Source organism: Clytia hemisphaerica, unplaced genomic scaffold, assembly GCF_902728285.1.
Source record: "Clytia hemisphaerica strain Z4C2 unplaced genomic scaffold, Clytia hemisphaerica genome assembly, whole genome shotgun sequence".
Taxonomy (NCBI): Eukaryota; Metazoa; Cnidaria; class Hydrozoa; order Leptothecata; family Clytiidae; genus Clytia; species Clytia hemisphaerica.
The window spans coordinates 648,415-674,713 of record NW_027103473.1 but is presented as its reverse complement, the minus strand read 5'-3'; the positions used below and the strand labels follow the sequence as shown (position 1 = coordinate 674,713).

Here is a 26,299-nt window from a genome sequence, read left to right as displayed (position 1 = left end):
CAGTGGCGGGGATGAGAAAAATGGCATAATACTTTGTAGTGAGGTTTGGTTTATTTGATTATTTTCAGTGTGGAAAAAGATTGGAGGATAGTTTTCCACTGGAAACGATATTTTGGCCAATTTTTCCAGTGGGTTTTACTTCTTAAGAAAATGCACAAAAATACTGAAATGATGAATGTAGAAATATTCCTAATCTTAAAGCTCAAAAAGTTTAAAACATTCGAAGGCTTCAAAATTTTAGACGTTCTTATGAACAAAAATTGTTTAAGGTTAGAGAACATTTTGCATAAACTGAACCCAATGACTCTACTGTGATCGAAATTAATTTTTTTCGTTTCAGTTGTAGCTGAAAGCTGAAGATGACACCATCTTGAAATGTTTGTTAAATCGATGCTAATCACATGGAGCTTGACACAAATATGCTATGTGGGAAATACCCGCGAATCCCTATCCTATCATATCAAAGGTGAATTCGTCTCCAAATCGTAAAATTAGTACATTTGTATTAAACGTGACCAGAAAGAGTGAAAAAAGACAGCGATCAGCTTTGTAACCTCCGAAACTAACCAGCAAGGCTTACAACGCCCATAGCTCTAAGAACAAGAAATCCTATTTATCCTCTTAATATACGGACTGAACGTTTCCGAAACACTTTCGTTCCCTACTGCATATCTCAGTGGAATACCCTGGACGATGATATAAGAAATCTACCTTCCATAAAAACCTTTAAGAAAGCTATTTATAAATTCTTGAGACCCAATCAGTGTCATGTTTTCGATGTCCCTGACAATAAAGGTGTTCTCCTTCTCAATAGGCTTCGTGTTGGATTCAATCATCTCGATAAGCACAAGTTTAGTTTTCGTGATACTTTAGAACCTTTCTGTGGTTGTTGGACAAACTCTGTTGAAAATTCACAACACTTTATTTTGCATTGCTCTATATATTCCCATGAAAGACAATCTTTATTCAACAAGCTTCATACCTTAGGCATAAATTTTTTCCCACTTAATCCCTCTAAATTTTGTCGGCTTTTATTATATGGTGATATTGATGGTGAACTTCACTTCTAAACCAAGCAATTCTTTGTTCTTTGGTTACTTTTATGCATGAAACCGGTAGGTTCAGTGGGGCACTATTTTAAACTATTTTAATCTCAAACAATCATAGCTAACCTTTTCCATCTATCCTTAAATTTTTTTTTGATTAATTTTATTAACAAAAACTTTTTTTTCTTTCATGTAGCCTTGTACCTCTGGCGATATCTCAGTGCCTCGGGCGGGGGGATAAGGCTATTATTTTTTTGTCAGTAGTGTTTAGTCTTAAATTTGTTCGTTAGTGTACCGTGTAACCTATATTATAAAGAAAAATAAACTAAAAAAACTAAAAGGTAATTGTGTTCTCCAGGAGTTTTCGAGTTTTAGAAGCTACTAATATCCCTGTATCATTCAGCTCCACTTATAATGAATGAACAAGCCATTCCACGAATTCTTTAGAGCTATCAATAACACACCCCTGTCTCACACCTCCGGTGAAACTTTTGGGTTGGTTTTGGAGTGCAATTTCTAAACAATGAATTTTGAATGGGGATGAAATCAAAGTTAATTTCTCAGTGGGGTTGAAATTCTAGGGTATTTTTCCCACCGGGGACCCGAACTTTTCCAGTGGGTCTGTGACACAGGGGTGTATTAACCATGTCAGCGAGCTAAAACGCTCTAGGCTTTCTAATTCTATTGAGTATAATGTAAAAGAATCCAGTTAGAAAATTTAGAATTTTTTCAATATTCGATGAGAGTACCGTGAAAATCGCATGCTAAAATCAATTTTCATCTTTGATTCTTTCTACAGTGATTAGATTGACGCATGTGCGATAAAATTTCTATAATTGGTCGTCAGAGGTTGATATCTTTGAAAACTCGGTCTTTGATACTCAGTGTTCAATACATGTCGTTCTCATTGAGTACCATTTTTTTTAATTTGAAAACATTAGAATATAATCATAACTGATTTATTATCCCAAAAAATCATCAACTATAAATAAAATATACAAAAAGGTTCCGTGAAAATTAACTTTCTCCGGAAAAAATCATAATATCTACAAAAATTATCAGACTTAAGAACATTAGCTATAAAATTAGCCGTTAATTTATAAATCAAATCATAAATCAAAAAATGTTTTCAATTTTATTAATATTAATGAATTTTCAAAGAAAAGGTTATACTGTATGCATAAAACTAAACTAAATTTTTAAGAACCAGCATAAAATTTTAGATCGTTTGTAAAATTTTCTGACATTTGGATATACATATACAGTTCATAGCAATAATGGTGGATAAAAAAAAGGATAAATCAAGCAAGTTTAGTCCCTTAGCCAAAGTAACGCTAGAAAAACGTTTCCCTGCCGGTTAAATCAACCTTGAGAGTCGAGTTATTTGACAGTCTTCAGAATATTCATCAAAAATGAACTTTGTTCTACCCAAATTCAAAGAATATCATATTTTCTTAACGATATCTATCATGGCCGTCTATTTCAAGTAAACTTTTGGCAGCTATCCGCCATTTAAAGTGAACGCCTACTTAAGGCGATTGTCATTTGAAGGAATCGCCATACTTTTAGCTGTCCCCATTTTGAAAATAATTTTTCCTATTAGTCAGCAAAACATCAGATTATCTTTGATTTGGAAGGTGTTACATGATGGCACAGCCACACCCTTGATCCTCTTTCTTGGACCCAGGCCTCGTACCACGTGATTGTAAAACGTTTTCACTGTAAAGTCCTCTAACATTTCCCGCTGGTTGGTATAAAGCTACAACATACGTTTGTCCGTTAGGTCCGAAAGCTCTACCCACACCAAGATCGGTTGTCCCTTTCCAAACAAGTTGTGTGAAACTTCCTGGAAATACAAAAGAAGAAATATTTCAATACAGTTTTGGTAAATATCTTTAACCTTAAAAGTATGTAGAATCTTTCCAGCCATGTCAAAACCTTTCACGAGAGATTGACCTTAAAATATACCGTCTCAAGGAGAGTGTGAAAGTACCCGTCCTAAAAAAATATCCGCTTTATACAATTTCCGCTTTAGACAGGTTCCACTGTATTCAAGAATTAAGTTAAGTCTCTTTAATTCAAACCTCCATAACTCGAATGTCTCCTTAACTCGAATGTCTCCTTATCTCGAACAATTTTTATGGTCCCTTCAGCTAATGCCTTAGCCTTACTCCATAATTTGAAATTTCCATTACTCGAAAAAGTGTTCCTTGTGCGTGTTTATGTTAAAGACACTCCACTGTACTTCAAGATAAAGATAAAGAAAAATAAGAACAAAGGAGGGCCAGTCAAAGTTTACTGATTCTTATAAAAAAGCTCATTACCTGTACTTGAACTGAATTTGGCTTCTCTATAATTATATTTCTTTTCCTCATCATACCACATGTTGGAAACTTTTTCACCCGTTAATTCAGCTCCGGAAATCGCTGCCATATTTTGACCCACTTTGTTGTTATCCACTGAGCGTAGAGTGTTGGTTTCAGCCGCCTCTTGTGCCGCACTTAACGCTTGGCTAGCCAGAGAACTGTTCCAACGTAGTGGGCCTGAGCCGTGATGCTTACGTAATTGGTTATGCGTACGTAAGACAGCATTCTTGAAATCTTTGTCAGCTAAAATAGATAGAGTAAACGTTTTATTGAAATACACGGTTTTTTTAATAAGAACATCCAAAATTTTTGAAGTTTTTTCTTAAAGCCTAAAAATGTTCTTAACTTGTACTTAACATTTTGGCCATCGAAGCCTTATGTTCTTATATAGTCTGTTCTTATAAAAAATCGTTTTGATTAAGTTATTGCGTCTTTGGAGACTCGAAATTAGTAAAAGTCACAGTTCTTAAGCATTCCTTCTGGGAATGTCAGTGAGTTGAAAATCCCTTGAAAATCTAATACATATATTTAGAAATCTCGGATAAGCTGAAAAAAAATTAGTATTTTAAACAAAGTTATTCACGTTAAGTAATTCTTGATCTAAATATCGTTAAAGTCAAAGTCTGCTGTCAATAAAGTAACCTCATTAGACCATGAACTTTGTTAAATAAAACCTCTGTTAAAATGTTAAAACGTCGAAGAACGTGTCTCTGTATTTAGGGGCGATTCAGAATTTGTTCAAATTAAATAAAAAGTAGGTATGAAAAACTGTGTTCTTTGAAGACTGGAGAACCAAAAACACATTTATAAGCATAACAATTATAATCAGTGAGATTATAGCTGAGATTTGGGGAAGGAGAATTTATAAGCATACAAGCTGAACTGTTAAAAAGTTTTGTGTAATTTTCTTTTTTTAAATTCCTTTGTATTAAAATTTCAAAAAATTGTAACGAATTATTCCATAATATCTAATGTGTTTAAACTTCCCAATTTTCGGCCTAATTTATTGGTTCAAATTTAGTTTTCAATAGAACATTTTCTTAAAAATAATGAGAGCTGAAACAGTTTTGCCAAAATTATGGTTTATTCATTCAAGTAATTTTCGAGGCTGAAACTAGGCATGTTGTACATACTCTAAGATCGGAATAGCATGTTGTATGGTATTGTGTTGTCAAATCAAACGGGTGTGGTCAGAAACTGTCTTATTTCAAAGATGGTTTTTGTTTTATGTTTTTTCAGTTACAGTTCTATGAGGTACTGGTTGTCAGCAGTATAGTTTTAACAGTCAGTTTTAAAATTCTCAAGTAAAAAAAATATTGCAGAAGCGTAAATGTTTCGTAAGATAAATATCTCAAAAAAAATTCAAATATACATTGTTATATGTACAACATAAAAATATTACAAACTATAGTACAAACAAGGGGCGAAAACAACGGTTAAAAAGTTTTCACGGGTATTTATATAAGACAAGACAATGAAAGATTTTGTTAATAAATTATAAAATAAGTAATGTCCAAGTCCAAGTAACTCTGTTAGAGCGTTAACAAATTTTCACATAAAGATCGTCCAGATTAAAAAAACATAGAAAGTTTGGTCACATCCCATGGTCAAGTTAACATATATACAGGTAGGATAGGTTAATATAATCTAAAACTACTTGCTTGAAAGCATTACTATTGCAAATTTTGAAAAATGTTAAAAACGAAAACAAAATAAAGTACTAGATTGGCTCCGCTTTTTCTTGATTGGGAAAGATTGAAGATTCGCTTCTAGCCTTCGCTTTGAAACGCATTGGATATAATAACTAACTATTAAAAACAATGTAAAAGCATTCTATCCCCCGTGTGAAATTCTTCGAAAGAAGCTTATCTCCTCTCTACGTTCTGTCTTAATGGTGACAGAAATAGGACCAGCTTCGTGGCGCTGATGAGCCATTAGGCTGCTTTTAGGGCCTGAAGTAGCGGTCGTCGTTGTATACTGATGAACTATTAATCCACCCTTTGGTACGGGAGTGGAAGTAGTAGCTTTTTGTTGGTGAACTACCAAACCAGTCGTCGGTAGTGAAACGGAAACAGGTTGCCGTGGTTGCAACACTAATCCATTTCTAGGTGTGGAACTGGTTGGCTTCTGTGGAGCTAGTCCACCCGTAGGTTTGACTTTCATTTTTATGAGCCCCTTAGATATTTCATCAAGATACGTACTTTGTTTATCACTGGATGGTTGTTGTTGCCGTTTTTCAGGCTTGTTTCTTGTCGTCCGGTTATTGTTGCTATTGTTGCTTGACGTCGTTGGTGGCGGTTTACCGTTTGATGAAAAGACGTTGTCTGGGAATTTTCCAAGGATGTTTCCGGGTGGATTATATCGAGCGACGACAAATTGCATACCGTTTGAAGCGGTCGCGCGGCCTACACCAAGCTCAGTTGATCCGTTCCATACAAGCTAGATAGAGCAGAAAAAGAATATTACAATATTTCCACTGCTTAAGATCTGTCAGAAATCTCAGGAACTAGGATAGGTATATTTTTAACAGCAATGTCGTACTCAGAGAAACTTGGACTCTGTCAACTTTCTCCCCAAAAGGTTTAAAAGTGACACAAACAGTACAAGCCAAAATTATAATTTTGGGTAAAAATATATCTGGAAGCGACATTTGGTCCTCTTTTCTTATGGCTTATGAAAATATTTTCATGAATATTATAATTAGCAGGCACAACGGAAGCTTTTTAAATCTGGTACGGAGAATGAGGAGTTTAAGCGATTTTTCCGACAGAAGAGGATAATTTTAGGATTTTTCGTGAAAATCTGGTACGGTGGCCGACGGACTGCCGTACCCGGTACGTCGTGCTTGTAATTAGAGAAATGAAAATCTGCATACCTGTGTAAAATGTCCTGTCTTGGAGCTGAATGTTGGTTTACTGTAATCATAATATTTGACTTCATCGTACCACATGGTTGCAGCTCGTTCACCAGTCAGCTCTGCTCCCTTCATACAAGCGATATTTTCTCCCTCTTCTGACTGGTTTTCATGCTGGAGATATCCCTTCTTTGCTAGTTTATCCGCCCATCTTTGGGCGTTGGCTTGAAGCTTATTGGACCATTTGAGAGGGTTGGATCGATGTGTTTTACGGTATGTGTTGTGTGTTTTAAGAATGTCGTTCTTGAAGTCGGCCATTGCTACAATAAAAAAAAATTGTCAATATGTTAACAAAGAAGAATATTGATTAGATCCAAAAAGAAAATCAAATTCAAAAACGCAAGGTGCTCCCTATGTCATTTCATAATCTCCGGATCAAAACACATTTGCATTTTTCTTCACCATGCAATGCAAAATATATTCAAAAACTCTAATAATTCTATCGTGGCTAGGTACTTTCACTTCAATTTTTCTTGATAATGATATATAGAGGATCAAACGAAAATGATATACAAGTCGTGGAATTATCCAACAATCATATCGTTCCATTATTTCTCTCAATACCACTCAAATCTCGAATTTTCCCAGCAATATTTAAAAACCCCTTTTACTTGTCACAATTTTAAGTCCTTAGTAATCCTAATATAAACCTACCTGAACAAAAATCCTTTCAAAATCACTTGTATGTCTTAATCAAATATTTGGTACTTTATGGCCTTCTTAAGGATTTTCTAGAGGTTTTATAGGATTTATACACCTACATATAACACGTCATTTTGAAATTTGAAATAGGAAAATAGCTTTTGAGCTTTTTTCTTCCAGAGGCACGTACAGGCTAATGCGTCATTCAGAGATTTTCAAAAGTAACGGGTTCCATACTGTGCAAAATTGAATTAATAACCAGCACCGGACTTATACTATTGGTCGATACTAAGGTTATTGTTAAGTCGTAAAGGCTCGAAGTATGTTACTGGATACTACGCATTGTAGAAAGGAAAGAAAAAATTCTGCACGTCAATGAGTTGTGATATGCATATAAAAGTTTGGAGTGAATTAGTACAGTCGAAAGTAATATTCAAAATATTACGTATATCAAAAAAACATTAGTCAGTAGAAATTAGATTGGGAAAAGAAAATTGACTTCAATATGAAAATTTCCGCATTCTTTGAAACTTTCCATCAAAACAAATCTTTTATTCCGGGATATCAACCAACACAGAATATGTCCAACCAAGATAAACGGGTTTTGGACAAAACTTTAGTTTTGGTAGTCAAGACAGAAATCAAAAGAAATTTTAATTGAAAAACAAGCTAATATTGAATACATATGAGTCAATACTTTTTAAGCGTAACATAAAAAAGGTCTCTGTGAATTTAAGGCGTAGGTTTATTGCTGAAACAGGAAAATTTGTACCGCAAAAAAATCCTAATTACTTTGACCCCGCAAAATAGCACGATCTTGAATATCTGTTCAAAAACGTCATCAATAATCTATACAAAGTAGAAACAGCAAGCTTGGAGTTTTCTAGAATGTTCTTTTTACATTTTTACAAACTTTACAGCCATCTATGAGAGCTCCAACAGCGAAAGATTTCATCATATTTCAAACATCCCTAAACAGCAGCCTTTTTCTTTTGAACGAACGAATGGTTTGAATCTAGCTATCGTTGACCAAATCCTAAAGAATTCTATAGTTTCGTGCGTCGGATAATGGACAGATACTAAATGAGACCAATATACCATACCCTGAAAAAAACAGAAAGAAACGGGTTCCTTTTTTTCAAATCGGCTAAAATCAAATACTTACTTTGCTTAGCATCCATGTTTAAAGAATTTCAACGACCTAATATAATTAAAACTGTTTCTTCAATGAATGATTTCTTTAGACTACTTTATGAAACTGATCGACTTCCACCATAGTCTTGCATTTTATACTCTTTCCTTCTGAAGTCAGCACAAACAGTTATGTAAGAGCGCGGCGAACGAAACAAATTGAAAGGCCATTACAAAAATGACGCCATAGAGTTGCTTCGAAAATTGACAAGGTGCATGTACTTGAGATATTGATATTTCACTTGCTTAGCATTTTTCTTCAACTTTTTAAACGACTATCTTGTGACTTTTTGTTTAAAAATGACGTGGTTCATTTAAAAAGCTGACCGCAAAAATAACAAATCAATTAACGAATATACATACACAAAATATACAATTTATCCTCATTCCAACATAATTATTTGTAAGAAAAAATGAGAATGGTGAATATTTCAATATTCATTGGTTGGAACGCCATAGGCTTCTACTCATCCTCCATCGAAACTAGTTTTTCATAGTATATCTACAGTGGTATGCGATTTAGACTAGGAACACCGATAAGCAACATATTGATTGGTACTATAGTAATATAGTAAGGTACTATTGGTAATATAGACGGCAAAGCTAGTATCAGTTTATTAAGGGTTGTATACCCAGCTGACACACAACGTTGTTTCAACGTTCATTTGACGTTATATCGACGTTGTGGACGTTATTTAAACGTTGAAACAACTTTGTGTGCCAACTGGGTAAGTAGTAGATATCTCAAGAAGAATTTTCTTATTGCCAAATGAAAGGGGGTTGGATTAGCAGGTTAACAAAAACATGACGAGGTCAACATCACAAGAGAAAAATGATGTAAACATTTTGGCATCGAATCATAAAAAGGATTATCCTCTGTAAGTCAGTCAGTACATGAAGGTCCATACCAAAACTTTCTGTACGAACAAATATGACCCATTAGGATTATTGTAAGGAGAAGTTTTTTATCCCAACCGGCACACAGAACGTTAAAATAACGTCTATCGGACGTCCATAAAATTCATATATGCGTTTTCTTATAAGATCAAACTATTAAAAACCATAAAGCTTCAATGGCCAAAATATCAAGAACAATTTAACCTTTTCGCTCCTAAGGACGTACATATACGTCTTTGATACGTTCCTAAGGACGTATATATACGTTTTTAAGGTGACCTTTATATTTGATCAGATTACGCCCCAACCGTCAGAGGTACGGTAAAACCGATTAAAAAATCGGAATCAGCGTGAAATTTCCGATAAGAAACAATCGGGGTTTGTTTTGGTATGACGCAACATTTTTCAAAAATAGAAATGGTAGACCAAGCTGTGTTGCGTGATTTTGTGAAACTGGAGGAGGCAGAAAGTTAGCTATGAAAGTAAGGGTTTATAAAAGTGTTTTAGAGTTTTATTTGGCTTTTCAAAAGTATGGAATTGTATTACCTAACTATAAAGAAACCTTCTAAAGAAAAAAGTAAGTGTTTTTATCAATTTTTCAGTTCTCTATAATTTTTTGAAGTTTTGCACCAAAAAATGACTTTTTCGCGACATTGTTTTTTCATATACCTTTCGTCTGGCTTCATAATTTCTGTCCAAAATTGTTTGAAGTACTCAGTTAAACATATTTAGAAAGGGGAAAGGTAGGGCTTTCCAAAAATATAAGGGTCTTTTTCTGAAGTTAATTTTTCAAAAAGTTATAACGGTTATCGTGAAAATTGCATTTTCATCAAAAAACGTTGCGCGCAGACCGCGTAAAAATATAAAAAACAGCGGAGGGGAAAGGTTAAGAATATTGTAAGACTTTTCAGACTTTAAAACACCCTATTTCGGAAAATGGACAAAAATACTAGCAAAATGGTGAAAATAGAACATGTTAAGAAATTCTTTAGGCTTAAAACTCTAAAAGGTAAGAATATCCGAAGGCTATGAAAATGTTCTTATAAAATAACATGTAGCATTTAGACGAGCGTTTCAACGCTCGGACGATTTTCCGAAATGATCCCAGCTGGCACACAACGTTGTTTTAACGTTCAAAACGTCCATATTACGTTAGATGAACGTTGAAAAAACGTTGTGTGGCAGCTGGGATTGGCTTATTTGAAGTTGTTCCTTACTGTTGGATGCCTGTGAATGACTTTACTTTCGAGGGGGACTTCAAATCTTTTATACTCGTCGGATTAAAGTCTAATTAATCTAGCTTGATCTCTTCATCTTCGCTATTCTCAACACATTCTGAAATTTATACATTCAAGTCCTGTAGATTAAATGTGCTATGCCAAATGAATAGACCTGTTGCAGCAGTCACGAAGAGATTGTTTGGTATTAGCTGTTTCTACAGCACTTTAGTGTTGATGTCCCCTATTCTATTTTCAAGGGAAATGGGAGTTTGATCAAATAGTAGACCATCGTTCATGAGAAGTTCTTGCTGATGTTGATTTTCAATTTTACTGGACAATGGAGCGCATCGAATAGTATAAAGTCGGATAAGAGATCGGCGTCAACTATATTCTTTACGGAATTTTATTCCAGTGAACTTGTCTATTTCAGATACGTAAGTAAGCAATCAACATCAAAATGCACTAATATATCAATTACACTTATAATTCATGCCACAGTAATTAATAATCAAAAATGATCAAAATAATTCCTTGAATTTCTTGATTAAATATGTAGTCGAGCTTTTCTCGTTAGAAAGTTGGAAATGGCAGCTCCTTGATCAGTATGTAATTAAACGAAGTCTAAAAGTTATTCCGGGGGGAAAGATGACCTTATTCTTTAGTTAACGAATTTTAGATCAACCTTACACCTATGTCTTAAAAAACTCCGGCGGAACCTTTTCTCACAGTCGTAATTATTTGTTATCAAAAGTTCAACGGATATAAAAACTTTAGTAGCTGAAATTGTAGGTTGTTTTTCTCACAGGGGACAACATTTTGGCCAAATTCTCCGTTGGGAAAGTGGTCCGACTGGTTCTTTGTATAAGTCGCAATTTTATATACGATATTACATTTTAAGGAAGCTGGGTGGCAATGAGCTCTTCCAGAAGATGTCCGTACATGGGGAGTGGAGCATATAGTGTCAGGGGGTAGTGAAAAATCTACAAATTTGTCTTGTCCGGAGGGTAAAATTGCTCTGTTTGGTAGTAATTTTTCTGTTTCAAAAGTCATGATGTCCGGGGGTAAATTTCAAAAAAAATGTTATATCCTCCACGCTCCCATATTCAAATTTGTTCTGGAAAACCCCAATTTGCCTCCTTAACATAACATAAACCTTTTGAACTGAACAGCAACTCACGTTGACAGTTATCAGATATGATCTTACTTTTACTGGAATATGAAGATCGATACTAGTCGGTCAATCAAACCACGAAGGTATTAAAGAAATAGATGGAGAGAAAATGTCGCGTAAATGATCTAAATGGTCGTTCAGATCTTTTATAAATCTATTCAAAACGGCTTTCCTTTGATTTACCATCATCGGAAGCAAAAAGCATCAATTTACAACTTTAAAGAACAGAAAGAGGCTGTTGCGTTGATTTTGAAAAACTTAATTTTACGAGAAATCCTTGTTAAAATAAGATTCGAAGTAGTTTCAACCGTTGTAAAGATAAAAGAATGTATTAATTTCAGAAGGACTTATTTTTGGGCCGACATTTTTTGAACATTGACAGTTTCATCACATTTTCTTTGAAAGTTTCCTGTCTTAAAATCTTCACGTCGAAGTGGGCAGCGGTTTTCATACTCTGACAAAATGATCTATACAAGGTTCCTAATCGTAACATGTAATTCTTTTTTAAATCCACTGATAGATTTATGGGCAGCTTCCCCTAGAACTTTGGGGGGTAATGTGCTTATTATACGAAGCTCTTCTCAATTTTTAATGACAAGCCTATTATATATCAACGAGCTTTTTAAAAATGTAATGTCTTTTCATTCAGTTTCTATCATCTTAAATATTCCCACGAGTACACGCCAAATTAATCATCCTATTCCCAAAGCAACAAAACAACTGTTTGCTTCCGATGATATGTCAGAATAGAACAAAAGGCATTGACTCTCCATCTATTTTTATTACCTTCATGATCAAACAAAGCTGAGCCAAGCCTCGTTCCCGTGTACCCCAGGTTTTATTTACGTTACTGATTGACGCCAGAGTTTGGATTACGTAATCAGACAAAGCCAGGGTATTATCTAGCACTATCATTAAGCATAAAAAAGCTGATAATACAGGGAACGAGGTTGAGCTGAACCTTATAGCCTATTGATTTTCCAGCGATTGCAAATTTGATGAAAAATCAAAAACACATGAATTTCGACACGCACTTAAATCCAGTTATCGATAATTTACGTCAATTTTTCATTGGCTTTGTATATCAGACACTTCAAAAACTGCTCAGTCTGCAAAAAGTTTCTTTCCAACTTTTTCAACAGTTGAGTACGTACAATACGTAGGAAAACATTGAATTTCCGCAGAAAAACGTAAAATGAAATCCAAAACCCTGACTATCTTTGGAAAATTTGTATAAAGAATTCTCAGTTTATTGCCTTTGAAAAACATATTCCAGCTGGCACACAACGTTGTTTCAACGTTTATCTAACGTTCACAACGTCCATATAAGGAACGTTTAATGAACGTTGAAACAACGTTGTGTGTAGGCTGGGATACTATAGAATCTTTACCTGCTCAATGCCAATCGCCTTACTTTAGAAAATTAGAATTACCTTAGCAATGATTAGGTAAAACAGGGTAAAATAATTTTTTAAATAAATTTATATTGAAAGAAATCTACCTAGGAAACGTTCAAGTGAAATCTTACAGTAAATTCTTCAAAATAATATATGGTGATGTACCTGTAACCGAGGATTGAGATTTTTGCAAAGAAAAATTCCTTCAAATCGAATCTTACAACCAAGAAAAGCCTTTGCTTCAAACTTCAAATATATCAATGTAAAAACAATATCAATGTAAAAACCAAATGTAAAATGGCAAAATCTAGGATACGAGTGGCAAAAATAATGTTTTCCATTTGAAGTTTCATAACAAAATTAAAATCGCATAATATCACACTTTGATTCAAAATGAAAATCAAAATCATAAAAAAATGTGCACGGAATCGAAATTAATACATGGCGCCCATGGGCGGCTTGTCAGCACCTTCTTAACCCATTCATTGAATTGAAATCAACATTTGGGACAACATGTCAAACATAGAATACTGGTCGTTTTAAATGTCATCACGTACTTACGTCATTAGATTCAAATGAATTTGTTTTCCATGCAGGATGTCCTAGATTCTAGAGATTCTTTCAGAATATTAAATCAATAGGTAACACATATTTTTCATCGTTGGTCAAATAATTTTCTAACTACTTTAGGTGTACAAACTTTTGCAAGCAGAAACTTTCGCGAGGTAGAAAAATCGCGAAATCTACTACATTTACTTTCGCGATTTTGACAAAAAAATTTGCGAAAATCGCGAAAGTTTCTGCTCCTTAAAGTTTGTACGCCTAAAGTAGTACAAAAGTTACATTCTTCAGAAAAAAAGTCCAGATCTATGTAAATGACAGAAGAAATGGAACTCATTTATCTCAAAGAAATGAAAATTATTTAAAATCGATGTAGTTCAAAGTTTTAGATTCAGCTTTCGATTGACGTAAAAATCATTTGGTAGCACCTTTCTATAAAACGTAGCCAAAAAGTTGAAATATCAGCGCATTCAAATATCTTTCAAACCATACCAACTTTTTTTAGTATACACGACAACTAGCTGAAAAGTTATGGCCATAAATAAAAACACTGTACACCTTTATAACACAAACTTTAGGATAGGAAGTGAAACTAAAGAGGGTTTGAAAAACTCATTTTTAATCTCTCTTGTCGAAATATTTCTCCTACACTCACCTTTTTTCGTGTAATATTTTTGGTGTGGTAAAGAGGGGTCTACAATACCGGCCATAATGTTTGAAAAACAAGCGATACTTTTATGGACCTACCTGGTTATCAAACTAATCAGTGAACATTGAAACAATGAAACACATAAGACATAACTGGGTCAAAATACACAAAAAAATAAAGAAAATGAAAGCATATATCTATTGAAAGAAACTATCGACACTGTTGAAAAAGATTTTTGAAAAAGAAATAAAAAAGCTATTAAGCGCTTTTCTTTGTAAAAACCACTATCAGAAAAATGCACAGCTTAATAAATAAGGTTTCCAGATTCGTTTTTCAGCCAAAAAAATAATAAGTGTTTACAGAAAACTCAAACCATCGCGCTCTAAGGTGACATTTTCATTGTTTAGAAAAAATAATAATAAAATAATAATTTGGCTAAGAACATTGATCTATGCTTATAAATAGTGATTCTTATAGATAAAAATTCGTTTTTCAGCCAAAAAAATAATAAGTGTTTACAGAAAACTCAAATCATCGCGCTCTAAGGTGACATTTTCTTTGTTTAGAAAAAATAATAATAAAATAATAATTTGGCTAAGAACATTGATCTATGCTTATAATTGGTGATTCTTAAAGATAAAGATTCGTTTTTCAGCCAAAAAAATAATAAGTGTTTCTAGAAAACTCAAATCATTACCCTCCACCGTGACATTTTCATCTTAAAAAAACTAATAAAAATAATAATAATAATATGGCTAAGAACATTGATGTATTCTTATTAAAAGTGGTTTCTTATAGATAAAAATGCAATTTTTGAGCCAAAAAAATTTTTTTGCAAAAATCTGCTTGAGCCATCTTTTAGCTATGATTGTACCCTACTTTCATGCTAAAAATCAGAAAAATAAATGATCCAATTTTTCACAAAGTCCAAAAAACCCGTTTTTAAGCCGTTTTGGCCCAAATTTGCCCAAAAGATTTTTTTTTCGAAAATCGGGCTCCGTCACATTCGAGGGTTTATGGTCATGCACCTTTGTGCCAAAAATCAGAAAAAACTAATGAGCCAATCTCGAGAAAAGCTGGTAACTAACTAACTAACGAACATGGGTTAATTTATAGGACCTCCACCCCACCGGGGTAGGTCCAAAAAAGAAAATTCTCACTAAATCTTATAGCCACAATCGATTTGGAAGTGCTCTAACTTAGTTTGGAAGGGTAGAGTTTTAACTCAGAGTTTTAACATGATACTCTGAGATCTGAGGATCCAAAAGTTCAAGAACGGCCCAATTAGGGCTCAGAATATTGCCTGGAAGTCTATAAACCCCACCCAAATTGAAATATTCGAGTAGATCTAATAAATAGCCCAAAAGCTTCTTTCTCACCCGAACTTTAAAATGCTAAAAACGGGGAATTAACCAAAATTCTCAATATATTTTGACCAATATTGTACAGCACCTGACCCCGAGAATGTAGTAAACCCCGAGAATAAAAAGTTGTTTCAGAGCAAAACGTTACATATTACTGATTATTTCTAGACATGAAGTTTTAACAGGCGAAAATCTGAATCGAAGTTGATTGGATACTTCTCGAATTGAGACATTTTTTAAATAAATCCTCTCTAAATCAAAATCTATTGGAATTAAGTTATCATGATAGGGTATTTTCTTATTCCTGATGAACTAAGGAAATGTGGAAAATAGTCCATTTCAATATTTATTGTTCTAAGTTAGATATTTCAACGAAAATGTTTGACCTACCTTTTGGGGTTAGTTGACCTACAATTTGGGAGCCTTCATAACCCGACATAAAAAGTCTGTCAAATTATATAAAACTTTTTTGTTGTACTTTCATAACATGAAAGTATTACCTGAGAGATGATTAATTTTGGCATTTCAAGCATTTACAACGTGTCCCAGACCCGATGGGACCCCAGCCCAATCAGAAAATTTGCCTAAGTTTGGAACAATAGAATTTCTATCCCCATTGGGAATTTAGTAGAAATTTTTGACCCGATGTTGGAAAAGTTCCACCGGGGCTGTGAGGCAGGGGTGTTGTTACATTTTAACAGAGAATCTTCAACCTACAAAATAAAAACAACTTTCTTGTCTCTTCTTTTTGTCCTTTCTTTTACTTTTCATCATTTGTAGCACGATAAAATTAATATCTTTGTTAATTTTTTGTCAGAGTATATTTCTAAAGTATGAATTTCACTTAGAGAACAAAAATTTCCGATGAATACTGAAATTTCGATCTCAGCAACCGAATCTTTTCACCTACGTTCTGGGGGTTAAAAAGCGAAAAAATCCAATTTTCAGAATAACAAAAGCTCTTTAGAATATTTTTTTGGCATAAAATATTTCTAAAATTTCCTGTTATAATTAATTCAATCGAAAAAATATCAACATTTTACTATTACTAGATTGAAAGCCATAAAACCAAACCTACATTCTGGGGGTTATAACGAAAATGGGAGTCAACTTCAAGGACCAAAAAAATTGCCTATCTATCAAAAGTAATGAAACTAACCCCTGGGAAAGGATTTTGGGAGTTCAAAATTTCGTTTAAACTATTCAATATTTTTTTAAATGCAAATCTACATCTCCCAGGTCTGATTCAATTTTCACCTACATTCTCGGGGTCAGGTGCTGTAGTCACAGAACCAAAAGTTTCTTTGGAAAACAATAGTTGATTTCGGTATGCGTTTGAAATGAATGCACCTTGCAGTTACATAATAAGTATCAATAATTTACCAGAGTCCAGGAACGGGATATCAGATTCTCTCAATTCAGATTAAAGACAAATATCTTAGCATGTGTATTGATGATAAACTTCCTTAGAACATTTCCGATCAGACTATCCCCAGACTCTAACTTAGCTGGATACCATAGAAAACTGAAAATCTTTCACAACGATGGAGCGACCAGCAGGATTGATATTCGTTTTAAGGAAGTGTGAAATGTTATGGGTTTACTCTTCCTTGCGTTCTCCACCGTATTGCTTTATGCCAGATATCGTTAAAAAGATTTAGGTAATAAGCGTGTAGAGGTCAAAATCGTGCGTACAATATTTTACTCTCTATATATTTAGAAACCTTAAGGTGTCTAGATAGAGCTACTCCGTTCCTATTTGAGTTGAAATAATCGAGTAGTAGACCATAGTTCGGTACCAGCAATTCGATCGATCAAGCCAATCTTTTGCCTCGTCGCTTCGCGCCATTATGTTTTTTTTTGCTTGGTTGAACAATTTGCCGATATCGAACTGCGATCTACTTTCAGCAAAGATGGCGGATTATTTTGTTTCACCTACAGTTGCTTGGAAAATACAAAGTAGCTCTATCTAGTGTTGTTATCTGTTGTCTCCATGCAGAGCTTCGTTATTTTCGTTCGAGTTATTTCGAGTTAATTTGATTAGATCGATACGAGTTCAAATCAATTCACCACAACATTTGATGATTTTGAAGATACGAGATCGATTTGGCCGGAATCGACTAAATACGATACGCAATCGAGTCAATAGAGATTCAATTGGATACGAGAAGCGAGACCACAATCATAGTCGTTATATTTGAGAAAAAAGGGAAATCCACCGGGAAGTTTTGAAACCACATTCGATTTGTTAAGTGCTCTAAAGTAGTTTGGAAGAGTAGAGTTTTAACTCTGAGTTTCAACATGAGACTTAAGACTTAGGAACATAGGATCCAAGGATCCAAATGTTAAAAATGGCCTAAGCCTTGGGGTCTAACCCGAGCAAAATTGAAATATCCTATTAAATTTGAGAGATGGTCCAAAATCGACTTTCTCGCCCGAACTCCAAATTTCGAAAAACTAGGAAATAAGCTTGATTCCCAATAGATTTCGACCATGATTGCAGTTTTTGCAAACTGGTTAAATACGAAATTAGAACGGCCACAGGGGGGGGGGGGTTTCAGGGGGTACCCGATTCCGCAATACCGCCAATTTTTTCTCCAATTTCCGTCAAACCGTCTTAAATTGAACCAAAATTCCGTCACCGAAAATTCCTTTGAAATTCAATATTTTTGTCGAAAATTCCGCAAATTTTGAATATCTTTTACCAATTCGGAAATTCCGCAAACATTTTACTAAATTCCGTTTTTCCGCACTAAAATTGTCTAATTTTCCGTCTCCGTCAGAGACCCCACTTTCCGTAATTCCGTCTAAATCTTCGCCAAATTCCGCCACTCCGTCCGAAAAAAGGGCCCATTCCGCTCCTCCGCCAACCATGAAACCCCCCCACAGGGGACGTTGGGAGGATACAAAAAGGTGTGCGATATTTTCTACTGTTTGGATTGCTATTCCAAACGCTAAAACACAAAAAATACAAACTCTTAGAATATAAACAAACGAAAAAAACTTTATCCTAAAGCTATCTGAACCTAAGGCTATACCGGGCTATACAAGCAAACACATTAGAAAATAGATACTAATTAAAAAAGTTTTCCACGACACCAAAACAAACACTCCACAAATTGCATCACATACACAACCTTACTACTGTTACATAAATGTAGAAAATCTTTTACAATTCAATTCCTACGCCTCCACATTCTACAATTCCCTAATGACCTAATTATACTGAAGACGATGAGAGACATGCAATCCCAAGTGACTAATGACGTAACATGAAATTGAACCATATCAAAACAAAGACCAGCGGCCGTCACACTTGGTGTTTTAACCTATACTGACTCCCAAAAGTGAGAAGGGGCAGCAAGTTATTGGGATTTATAAGAATTTGTTAATGAGTTTTATAGATCTTCGATTCAGGATTTTCGAGATTTTTGAAGTATATACTTTGGGTCGTGCATAATATATTTCAAGCGGAATGAGGCAGCGCTTATGATAAAATGTGAAATTTGGGTATGCAAGATTTTTATTAGATCTGCCAGATTGTGTTATATTTACCTTAAGTATTTCTGTGTCAATTGCTATACAACATTTTCAACTACTACAACAGCTCAGCTCGATCACACCAGTATACAGAAATTTCTTGATTCAAAATTTGGTCAAAATACACTAAAACTGATCAATCAGATACAATACATACTGATAAAACAATAGAATCAAGTCGAACTCTCACGTGCCTTTTCTTGTAAAAATACCAGATAAAAATGCTCTTTTTCAACTATCTTTTTAGTCAGCGCATGCACAGCTATCTCTCTTCAAACTTTTTATATTAAATCATGGTAGAACATAGAAAACAACACTTCTTCAATAATTGATTTGAAATTCTTCAATTGATTCTGAAATTCGACAAGAATTTATTTCAAATCAATCTGAACATTCATAATTTAGAAAGCTTCACAATCCAACGACTTTTTCATTTTTCCGTTGCACATTAATCAAACCAATTCAAAATATTTCACGATAAAAAAGTGTAAATTGCCACACCTTGAAAATGGTCTAATAATTAGAATCTTAGATAAGATTTAACTTCAAATTCAAAAAAAAACGAATAGAATTTTTGGGATACTAAATTTTTACAATCTACGCAAAAATGATCATAAATCATTTATCAGCAAAAAGAATTTTTGATTCAGCATAATTTCAACTTATGAATTTCTCATATTCTATCACGAAAAATATTCTATAATAAAATATTCAAAAGATGTCGTCTCGAAAATCGTGAAAATCATTGAGTGTTCATTTTAGGGACCTCGTTGGAACCAATTTTATGAATGTAATGATAGTATAATTTCTTTCCAAACTATAAATAAACACAAACTTATTCACGGGATAAACTCTCCAGGAGACTCATTGATAGCAAATGATCTGCTTGTGCTTGACAGTATGAAGTCATAGCAAACTATTCCTAGCATAGTCTAAGACAGTATAATATAAATTCAATTAGGGGTTATTTTTAGGCGTGGATTGCTTCATCTTTGAGGGAGAAAAAATCAGGTCAAATATTTCGATTTTAAGTTTTATTTATTGAATCCTGGTCTTTTCAGGGGAATTGGTACTAGATTTGCAGGTTAATTTCTATGCAGCCCAGATTTCTCGAACCCAACCATATTAGAGTTATTGAATTTTACGGAAGTGTGAGTCTTTAAACGATGTTTTCAAAATTCTCTAATCTTTTCTTCAAATCTAAGTTTTGCAGACCCCCAACTTTTGCCAACATTTAGAAGCCCAGAGAGCCCTGTCTCATTGATCTATTAAGAATTTTTGATAGAGCATAAAGGATTTATTCCCAATGGGGTCACCGAATTCAAACAGAAAACTGTTTAAAACCCATGAAGGGGTGGAGCTTTAGTGCTATATAGATTTTGAAACTTCTGCACTTAGGCTCCAACGTTACATTCCAATGAAATCATCAGGGCAAATCACATAACATACATTTCACTTCGACTGCAGCTAAAATCTATATAGTAAGATGCTGCAATAATACTAGCCAAATGACAGTTAGTCACACTAGAAAATCTAGCTTTCAGAAAAAACAACATCAGTTATCTACAGGGTGTATTTGAACAACAAGGATGACAGTTACCTGAATCAAGTTCGCAAGACAATTAATTAAAACTTGTAAGTTTGAAACAAAATAAAACGTGCAGCAGCCAAAATCAACCAACCAAAGTTTGTCATTCAATTCCCGAGACAACGCTTCGATTTTTAAGGTCTTGTTTATACGCTAAAGTAAAACAATTCTGCACGTGTAAATGGGTCAGTGTTTGAGGTCCGGTAAAATTTCCGGGAAATAGCCTATCCGGCAGTGCGCAGATCTAGGTGGGTTCCGCCTCCCCCGTAGATCTTTTTCTTGGGAAGTTGATCTTCAAATTAGTTCTCAAGGTTGGCTTGGCTCAAATTGTTTCATCTATGGCTCAAATTTTAGGCAATTTCTCATATTTTTTAAGAATGTTAATTTCATTAAAAAGCGCCGGGTTATTTTTTCATGAATCCCTTTAGAAGTTTTGCGGCGAACGCACAGACCTGGTAGGATTTTTTCAGCCAGCGGGGATAAAAATAACGGACTGAAATTCGATGGGGATTGATATTCCCATATGTTTTATGGCTGGGGATGTCAATTTTTTTTTTAAGTCAGATAATTCAGTCGGGATAAGGGAAAAATAGAATAATATTTTGCAGTGAGGATTGGTTTATTTGATTATTTTCACAGGGGACGATATTTTGGCCGATTTTTCCAGTGGGAAGGGGTTCCAGTGGGTCTGTGGGAAGGGGATCTCTTTGAAATACCATAAATGTTATTTTTTTGCCCTTTGATATGAGGGCATTTTTATTGATTTGGGAATCGGAAAATGCTTTGGTAAAGAACCGAAACATCTTTAACAATTGTAGTATGTAAGAACTTGGCTACACAATAATGTATACAATAAATATCCCTTTGAAGATTCCAACTTCAGTTCTTAGGAGGGCGTTTAAGTTGAAAAGTAGGAGTGCAAAATATGTGTCCAGAATCAATGGAGGTCAGCGTCTTTCCGAAAACCTGAGAGCCCTACGATTGCTTAAATTCAAAATATCTAGGTCACTAAAAAATGTTATACATCAAATTATACATCACGCCTGACACTATGGCTAAGCAAAACGCAACTAAAAGCAATGCTTACAAAGTTAATAATACAATCAAGGGAGATTTCCGCAATTTTGTTTATTTTCAATCAAGATTATAACATAAAACCAAAAACCACAGAATTTTAAGCGATAGACAGATTATTCTTAAACCACCACAACGGAGACGTTCTGCTTATATTTGTGGTTTCCCTTCGGAGACGATATTTTGAATGAATTTAAGATTAAAGTATATTTTGGTGGCCATTTTCTAAAAAGATGCTAGAAAGATTTTCAAAATTATATTTCACAGCAAATCCATCCAAGAAAAAACTGGTAATTTTCATTAATTTTGGGCAACCTTTTCTTAAACGATTTAAAAAGGTTCCGGTATACTCCATTTGATTCTGATTGTGAGTTTTCAATAGCCTTATTACAGTCTATTATTATTCAAGTTCCATCGGTTTCCAATATAAGAAGAGCTGGTTTTCCAGACCCCTGTGTCACAGACCCACTGGGGTCCCCAAATTTGGCAAAAATTTCGTCCCCGGTGGGAAAATACCCTAGAATTTCAGAGCCACTGGGAAATTGACTTTGATTTCATCCCCATTCGAAATTCAATGTTTAAAAATTGAACTCCGAAACCATTCCCACTGAATTTTTTAACATTGAAACAATTTGAATAAGAATTTGAATAAGAATTTTTATCCCCACTAAGGAAAAAGTTTCCACCGGGGTGGAAGGTAGACAGGGGTGTTTTTTCTCACTACCGGAAAAACACCTTCAAACTTAACCCCCTTTGAGCCAAATCTTTGCACACTTTTTTCGACGAACCGGATCTATAATTGACTTCAAGATAAAAGAAGCATGGAATTTTCATTCCTCATTGATATTGAGTTGAGCGTTAAGCAGATAAGTATCAAGCACTGATTTTGTACTAAGTATAACGTCTTTAGTACGTATGGAACGCACGAGGATTGAATCCACAACCTTAAGGAACGTAGCCGAATACTTTACTCTTAGGTGCCAAATAAACGCCCCCTCCCCCACTTGTTAATTTCTCGAAAATTTTCCAATCCCCCTGGACCTTTTTAGGACCCCAGCCCCGTCTATTAATTTTTAAGAATATTTTCAGTTGGCAAAAAGAAGTCCCCTTATTTTGCTCCAAAAAGCCTTATTTTAGGCTATATTTACCTTATTTTTGGGTTCTCAGAAGTACAATTTCCAACCCCCGGCAATTAGGTCCCCCCCTCCCCCGTTTATTTGGCACCTAAGAGTACCTTTGCACTCCGGATCGCTTAATGAAAACGTTCAGACAAGTAAATCGTTTATCGGGCCAAAATAAGTCAATCCGTTTTAGATAATGAAAGAAAACTTACTTTGTCCTGGATGTACACTCTGTGAGACCATTTCGATTTTCCGATGGTTTGATGAAGGTTGCCTCCAAGAACACGCGAATTCAAATGTGTGTAGCTACCAACCGTCAAAGCATTGTCTTGATAGTGTTAAGTCTGATAAAGTTCTTAATCTTCTTAAATAGAAATATGTTTAAAAGAGTTAATGGTAAATGGAGTTTCATATTAAAAACAAACGATAGTTCTGAAGGCTTCTAAAACTAGTCGGTCCGTAGCTGTTCGTCGCTAACCTCTTTCAACCAGGCTAAAAATTGATGCATATAACTCGTACAAAATTTCTAAAATGTCTCCAACAACTGAGACGTGTCTAAAAAGTTTTTTCCCGCGAGCAATCTTATTTTAGATAACGCCTGTTTTCAATGCCAAAAGGAAGATTTTCACAATCTTAATTATTCTAAACCATAACAAGCACTATGTAATATATCAACAATCGAATCACAATATTAGCATAAAACGGACGAGATGTCGCTTGGCTAGCAGGCAACATGAAGCAGTATGTAAACAAAGGAATAATCGTAAATCAACGTGAAATAGATTTATCATTAAAAGAAAAATTCTTCCATCTCTTAGGAAAAAACATCAGTCGTCCAATTAAATGCCTGACATGATTCAAAACACGCCTTTTTTTATAAGAACAATTTTATAAGAACACGAGGCTGAAAATTGGTCAAAACCTAAGAACAGATTAAGAAAGTTATCCTGAGGGATTCTTAACAGGATAAAGGGATAATCAGATGGTTTGAGATATTTAGATTACAGAAAACTTCTGTAGTCCTTGGGAAAACAATTTTCCAAATCGAGATATCAAATTTGAATAAATTTTTAAAATTGGTTTTTACACGGTTCTTATGATGTTGAAATTCTATTGTTTTCATACTAAAATCTAAAAACTTGTAACTTGAATATCTCGACTTTAGAAAATAGTTTGGCAAAAATATTTGAAGTTTTGCTCTGGACAATAGAAGGATCCCACATGCCAAATATTACAAACCATCTGGCTATCCCTTTAAGTCAGGATAACGTTAATTTAACATTTGATCCCGCATGGGGGAGGGGGTTAAACTGACCTTGACGGTCGACGGGGACGTGCCGCTGGAGTTCGAAAAGTTGACCCTATCAGATATGAATTTTGGGTAAAATGGTGACCCTGTCAGAAGGAAAGTTTTCGAATTTTTACCCTGAAAATTGTCCAAATAACTAAAAAATGGACCCTGTCAGATACACATCTTGAAAATTAGTCGATTTGGGGGTTTGGGACCCTATGTCAGATATCTTCAGAGCCTAAAAAAGGGACCCTCATGACCACTCGGGTAAATTAATGTGTGTCCAAATTTTCGTTAATTTTTCGGAGGCAATTCCACCCCTCCTAGCATAATAAATTATACCTTTAAAGAAGCGCATTACGATGTAGAACATGAAAATCGGTGTTACTTAAATTTAGGTTTTGCCAATTTTGCGAAAAAATCGCTGACGTCAGCAAAACTTGTTTTTTAAATAACTCCAGTTTGGCTAATGGTATGAACATGAAATTTGGACCAAAGTTGCACATCATTAAGAGGATCATTTTGAAAAAAATTTTCTTTGAAATTTTGCTGATGTCAGCACTTTATTGCTAATTTTCGTGTTTCGCTGAGTTTTGCCGACGTCAGCATTTTTTGGTTTTTGCGTTTTTTCGCCAAATTGTCAAAACCTAAATTTAAGTAACACCGATTTTCATGTTCTACATCGTAATGCGCTTCTTTAAAGGTATAATTTATTATGCTAGGAGGGGTGGAATTGCCTCCGAGAAATTGACGAAAATTTGGACACGCATTAATTTACCCGAGCAGTGGCACGTCCCGTACCCAATTTTACCTAAGTGACATGGGCATTTAATACATACCTGAAGCAAAAAATGGCATTTTTGTGAAAGTTTCGGTTTATAGTTGTTCCGTTTTGTATTTTCATTACTTCCAACTGACTTGCGTAGACCTCGACCATCAAAAACGTTGGATTGTTTCCCGAATAGCACATAACGTTGCTTCAATGTTTATCTAACAATAAATTGGTTTCACGAGTGATTAATGCACGTTTTTTGACGTTTCAATCTTGCTGGGCTCTCATCAGTCTGCTAATACAAGACAAGAAACAACCAGGATTACGTGTACACCGAGTTTATCGTTCTACATCTGCAATTTGAGCTTTACTAAGCTCATTTGACGTCAATCGATACTTCGATTATCAGCTGGATTGAGAGAGAATGACTTTTGAGTGAAGGTAGAGAGTTTATCACCACATTAAACTTTCTGCCCGGCAGTGCTTGATTGGTAGTGTGAAGGTTTCGATCACAGACTTGCAACACAATGGGCTGTGTTCGAATCCCAAGCACTGTCAGGCAGGATGAAATATGGAAATATGGTGATGGACTCTCTACCTTCACTCATAAACCATGATTACCTGTAACCAAGGGACGAGCTGGAGTTTTTACAAGCTCTTATTTGATTTGGTTGGTCGTTAAGATGTAATAAAAGAATCTTATTACTTTTTCTAAAGAACGCGTCATCTTTATAACTTTAAATGACCAATTAGTGAAGTATCTCGTAAAAACTCCAAGGCATCTCGTAACCAAGGATGGGCATTGATTGTATAATCCAGTATTTTCAGAAAGAGCCTATAACACCAGAGGTCTTTATATTTATCCCCGAACACCATGTAGAACCAACTGATGTTTTTATATCTGGTGACCATGTAAAATCATTTAAAAAGGTGAAGTATCATCCTGGAAACGAAGTTCGAGAAAATGGATCCTTGAACAATCTTGAAAGGTCTATTTTACAACGTAAAATGTTACCCTGGGAAAGAGGCTGCATAAGAATCAACGTTATAGACACCCCCTTCTCACAGACCCACTGGGACCCCTTCCCAGTGGAAAAATTCGCCAAAATATCGTCCCCGGTTGAAAATTATCCTCCAATTCTTGCCCCCACTGAAAATGATAAAAAAAAACAATCCTCACTTCAAAATACTATGCTATTTTTCCCAACCCCACTCAATTTTCTGACTTGAAAACAAAAGAATTGAAATCCCCAGACATAGAAAAAATGGGAATATCAATCTCCATCGAGCTTCAGTACGTTGATTTTATCCCCACTGGCTGAAAAATCCTACCGGGTCTGTGAGAAGGGGGTGTTTATAGAATCAATGAAAAGGCGTCATTGCAATGCAAAGCAAAAAAAGTAGAAAAATGGCGACTCAAGGAGAAATGCAGTGTTAATGAGGTAATAGCTTTTTCAATTGATTTCTAATTAAATGTTGATTAGCTTATAATAGA

The 26,299-nt window shown here is 34.7% G+C and overlaps 2 protein-coding genes across 7 annotated transcripts in view; one reads left to right on the top strand and one right to left on the bottom strand.

The window, feature by feature from the left end:
• LOC136798491 (DIS3-like exonuclease 2) overlaps positions 1-26,299 on the top strand; it is a 426,120-nt gene that overhangs the window by 127,127 nt on the left and 272,694 nt on the right. The gene's annotated exons all lie outside the window — the stretch shown is intronic.
• On the bottom strand, positions 1,990-22,988 carry LOC136798515 (uncharacterized). 6 transcript variants are annotated; one of them, XM_067055140.1, is made up of 5 exons: positions 22,954-22,988; positions 6,288-6,586; positions 5,614-5,851; positions 3,371-3,655; positions 1,990-2,892 (listed from the first exon to the last, which is right to left on the bottom strand). In XM_067055140.1, exons 1-5 carry the CDS (start codon positions 22,982-22,984, stop codon positions 2,687-2,689), a joined length of 1,059 nt encoding a protein of 352 aa, XP_066911241.1. In that variant the 5' UTR covers positions 22,985-22,988; the 3' UTR covers positions 1,990-2,686. The 6 variants fall into 6 exon arrangements, with proteins under 6 accessions (XP_066911241.1, XP_066911243.1, XP_066911240.1 ...); XM_067055142.1 differs by lacking the exon at positions 22,954-22,988 and adding an exon at positions 18,974-19,282; XM_067055139.1 differs by lacking the exon at positions 22,954-22,988 and adding an exon at positions 14,061-14,126.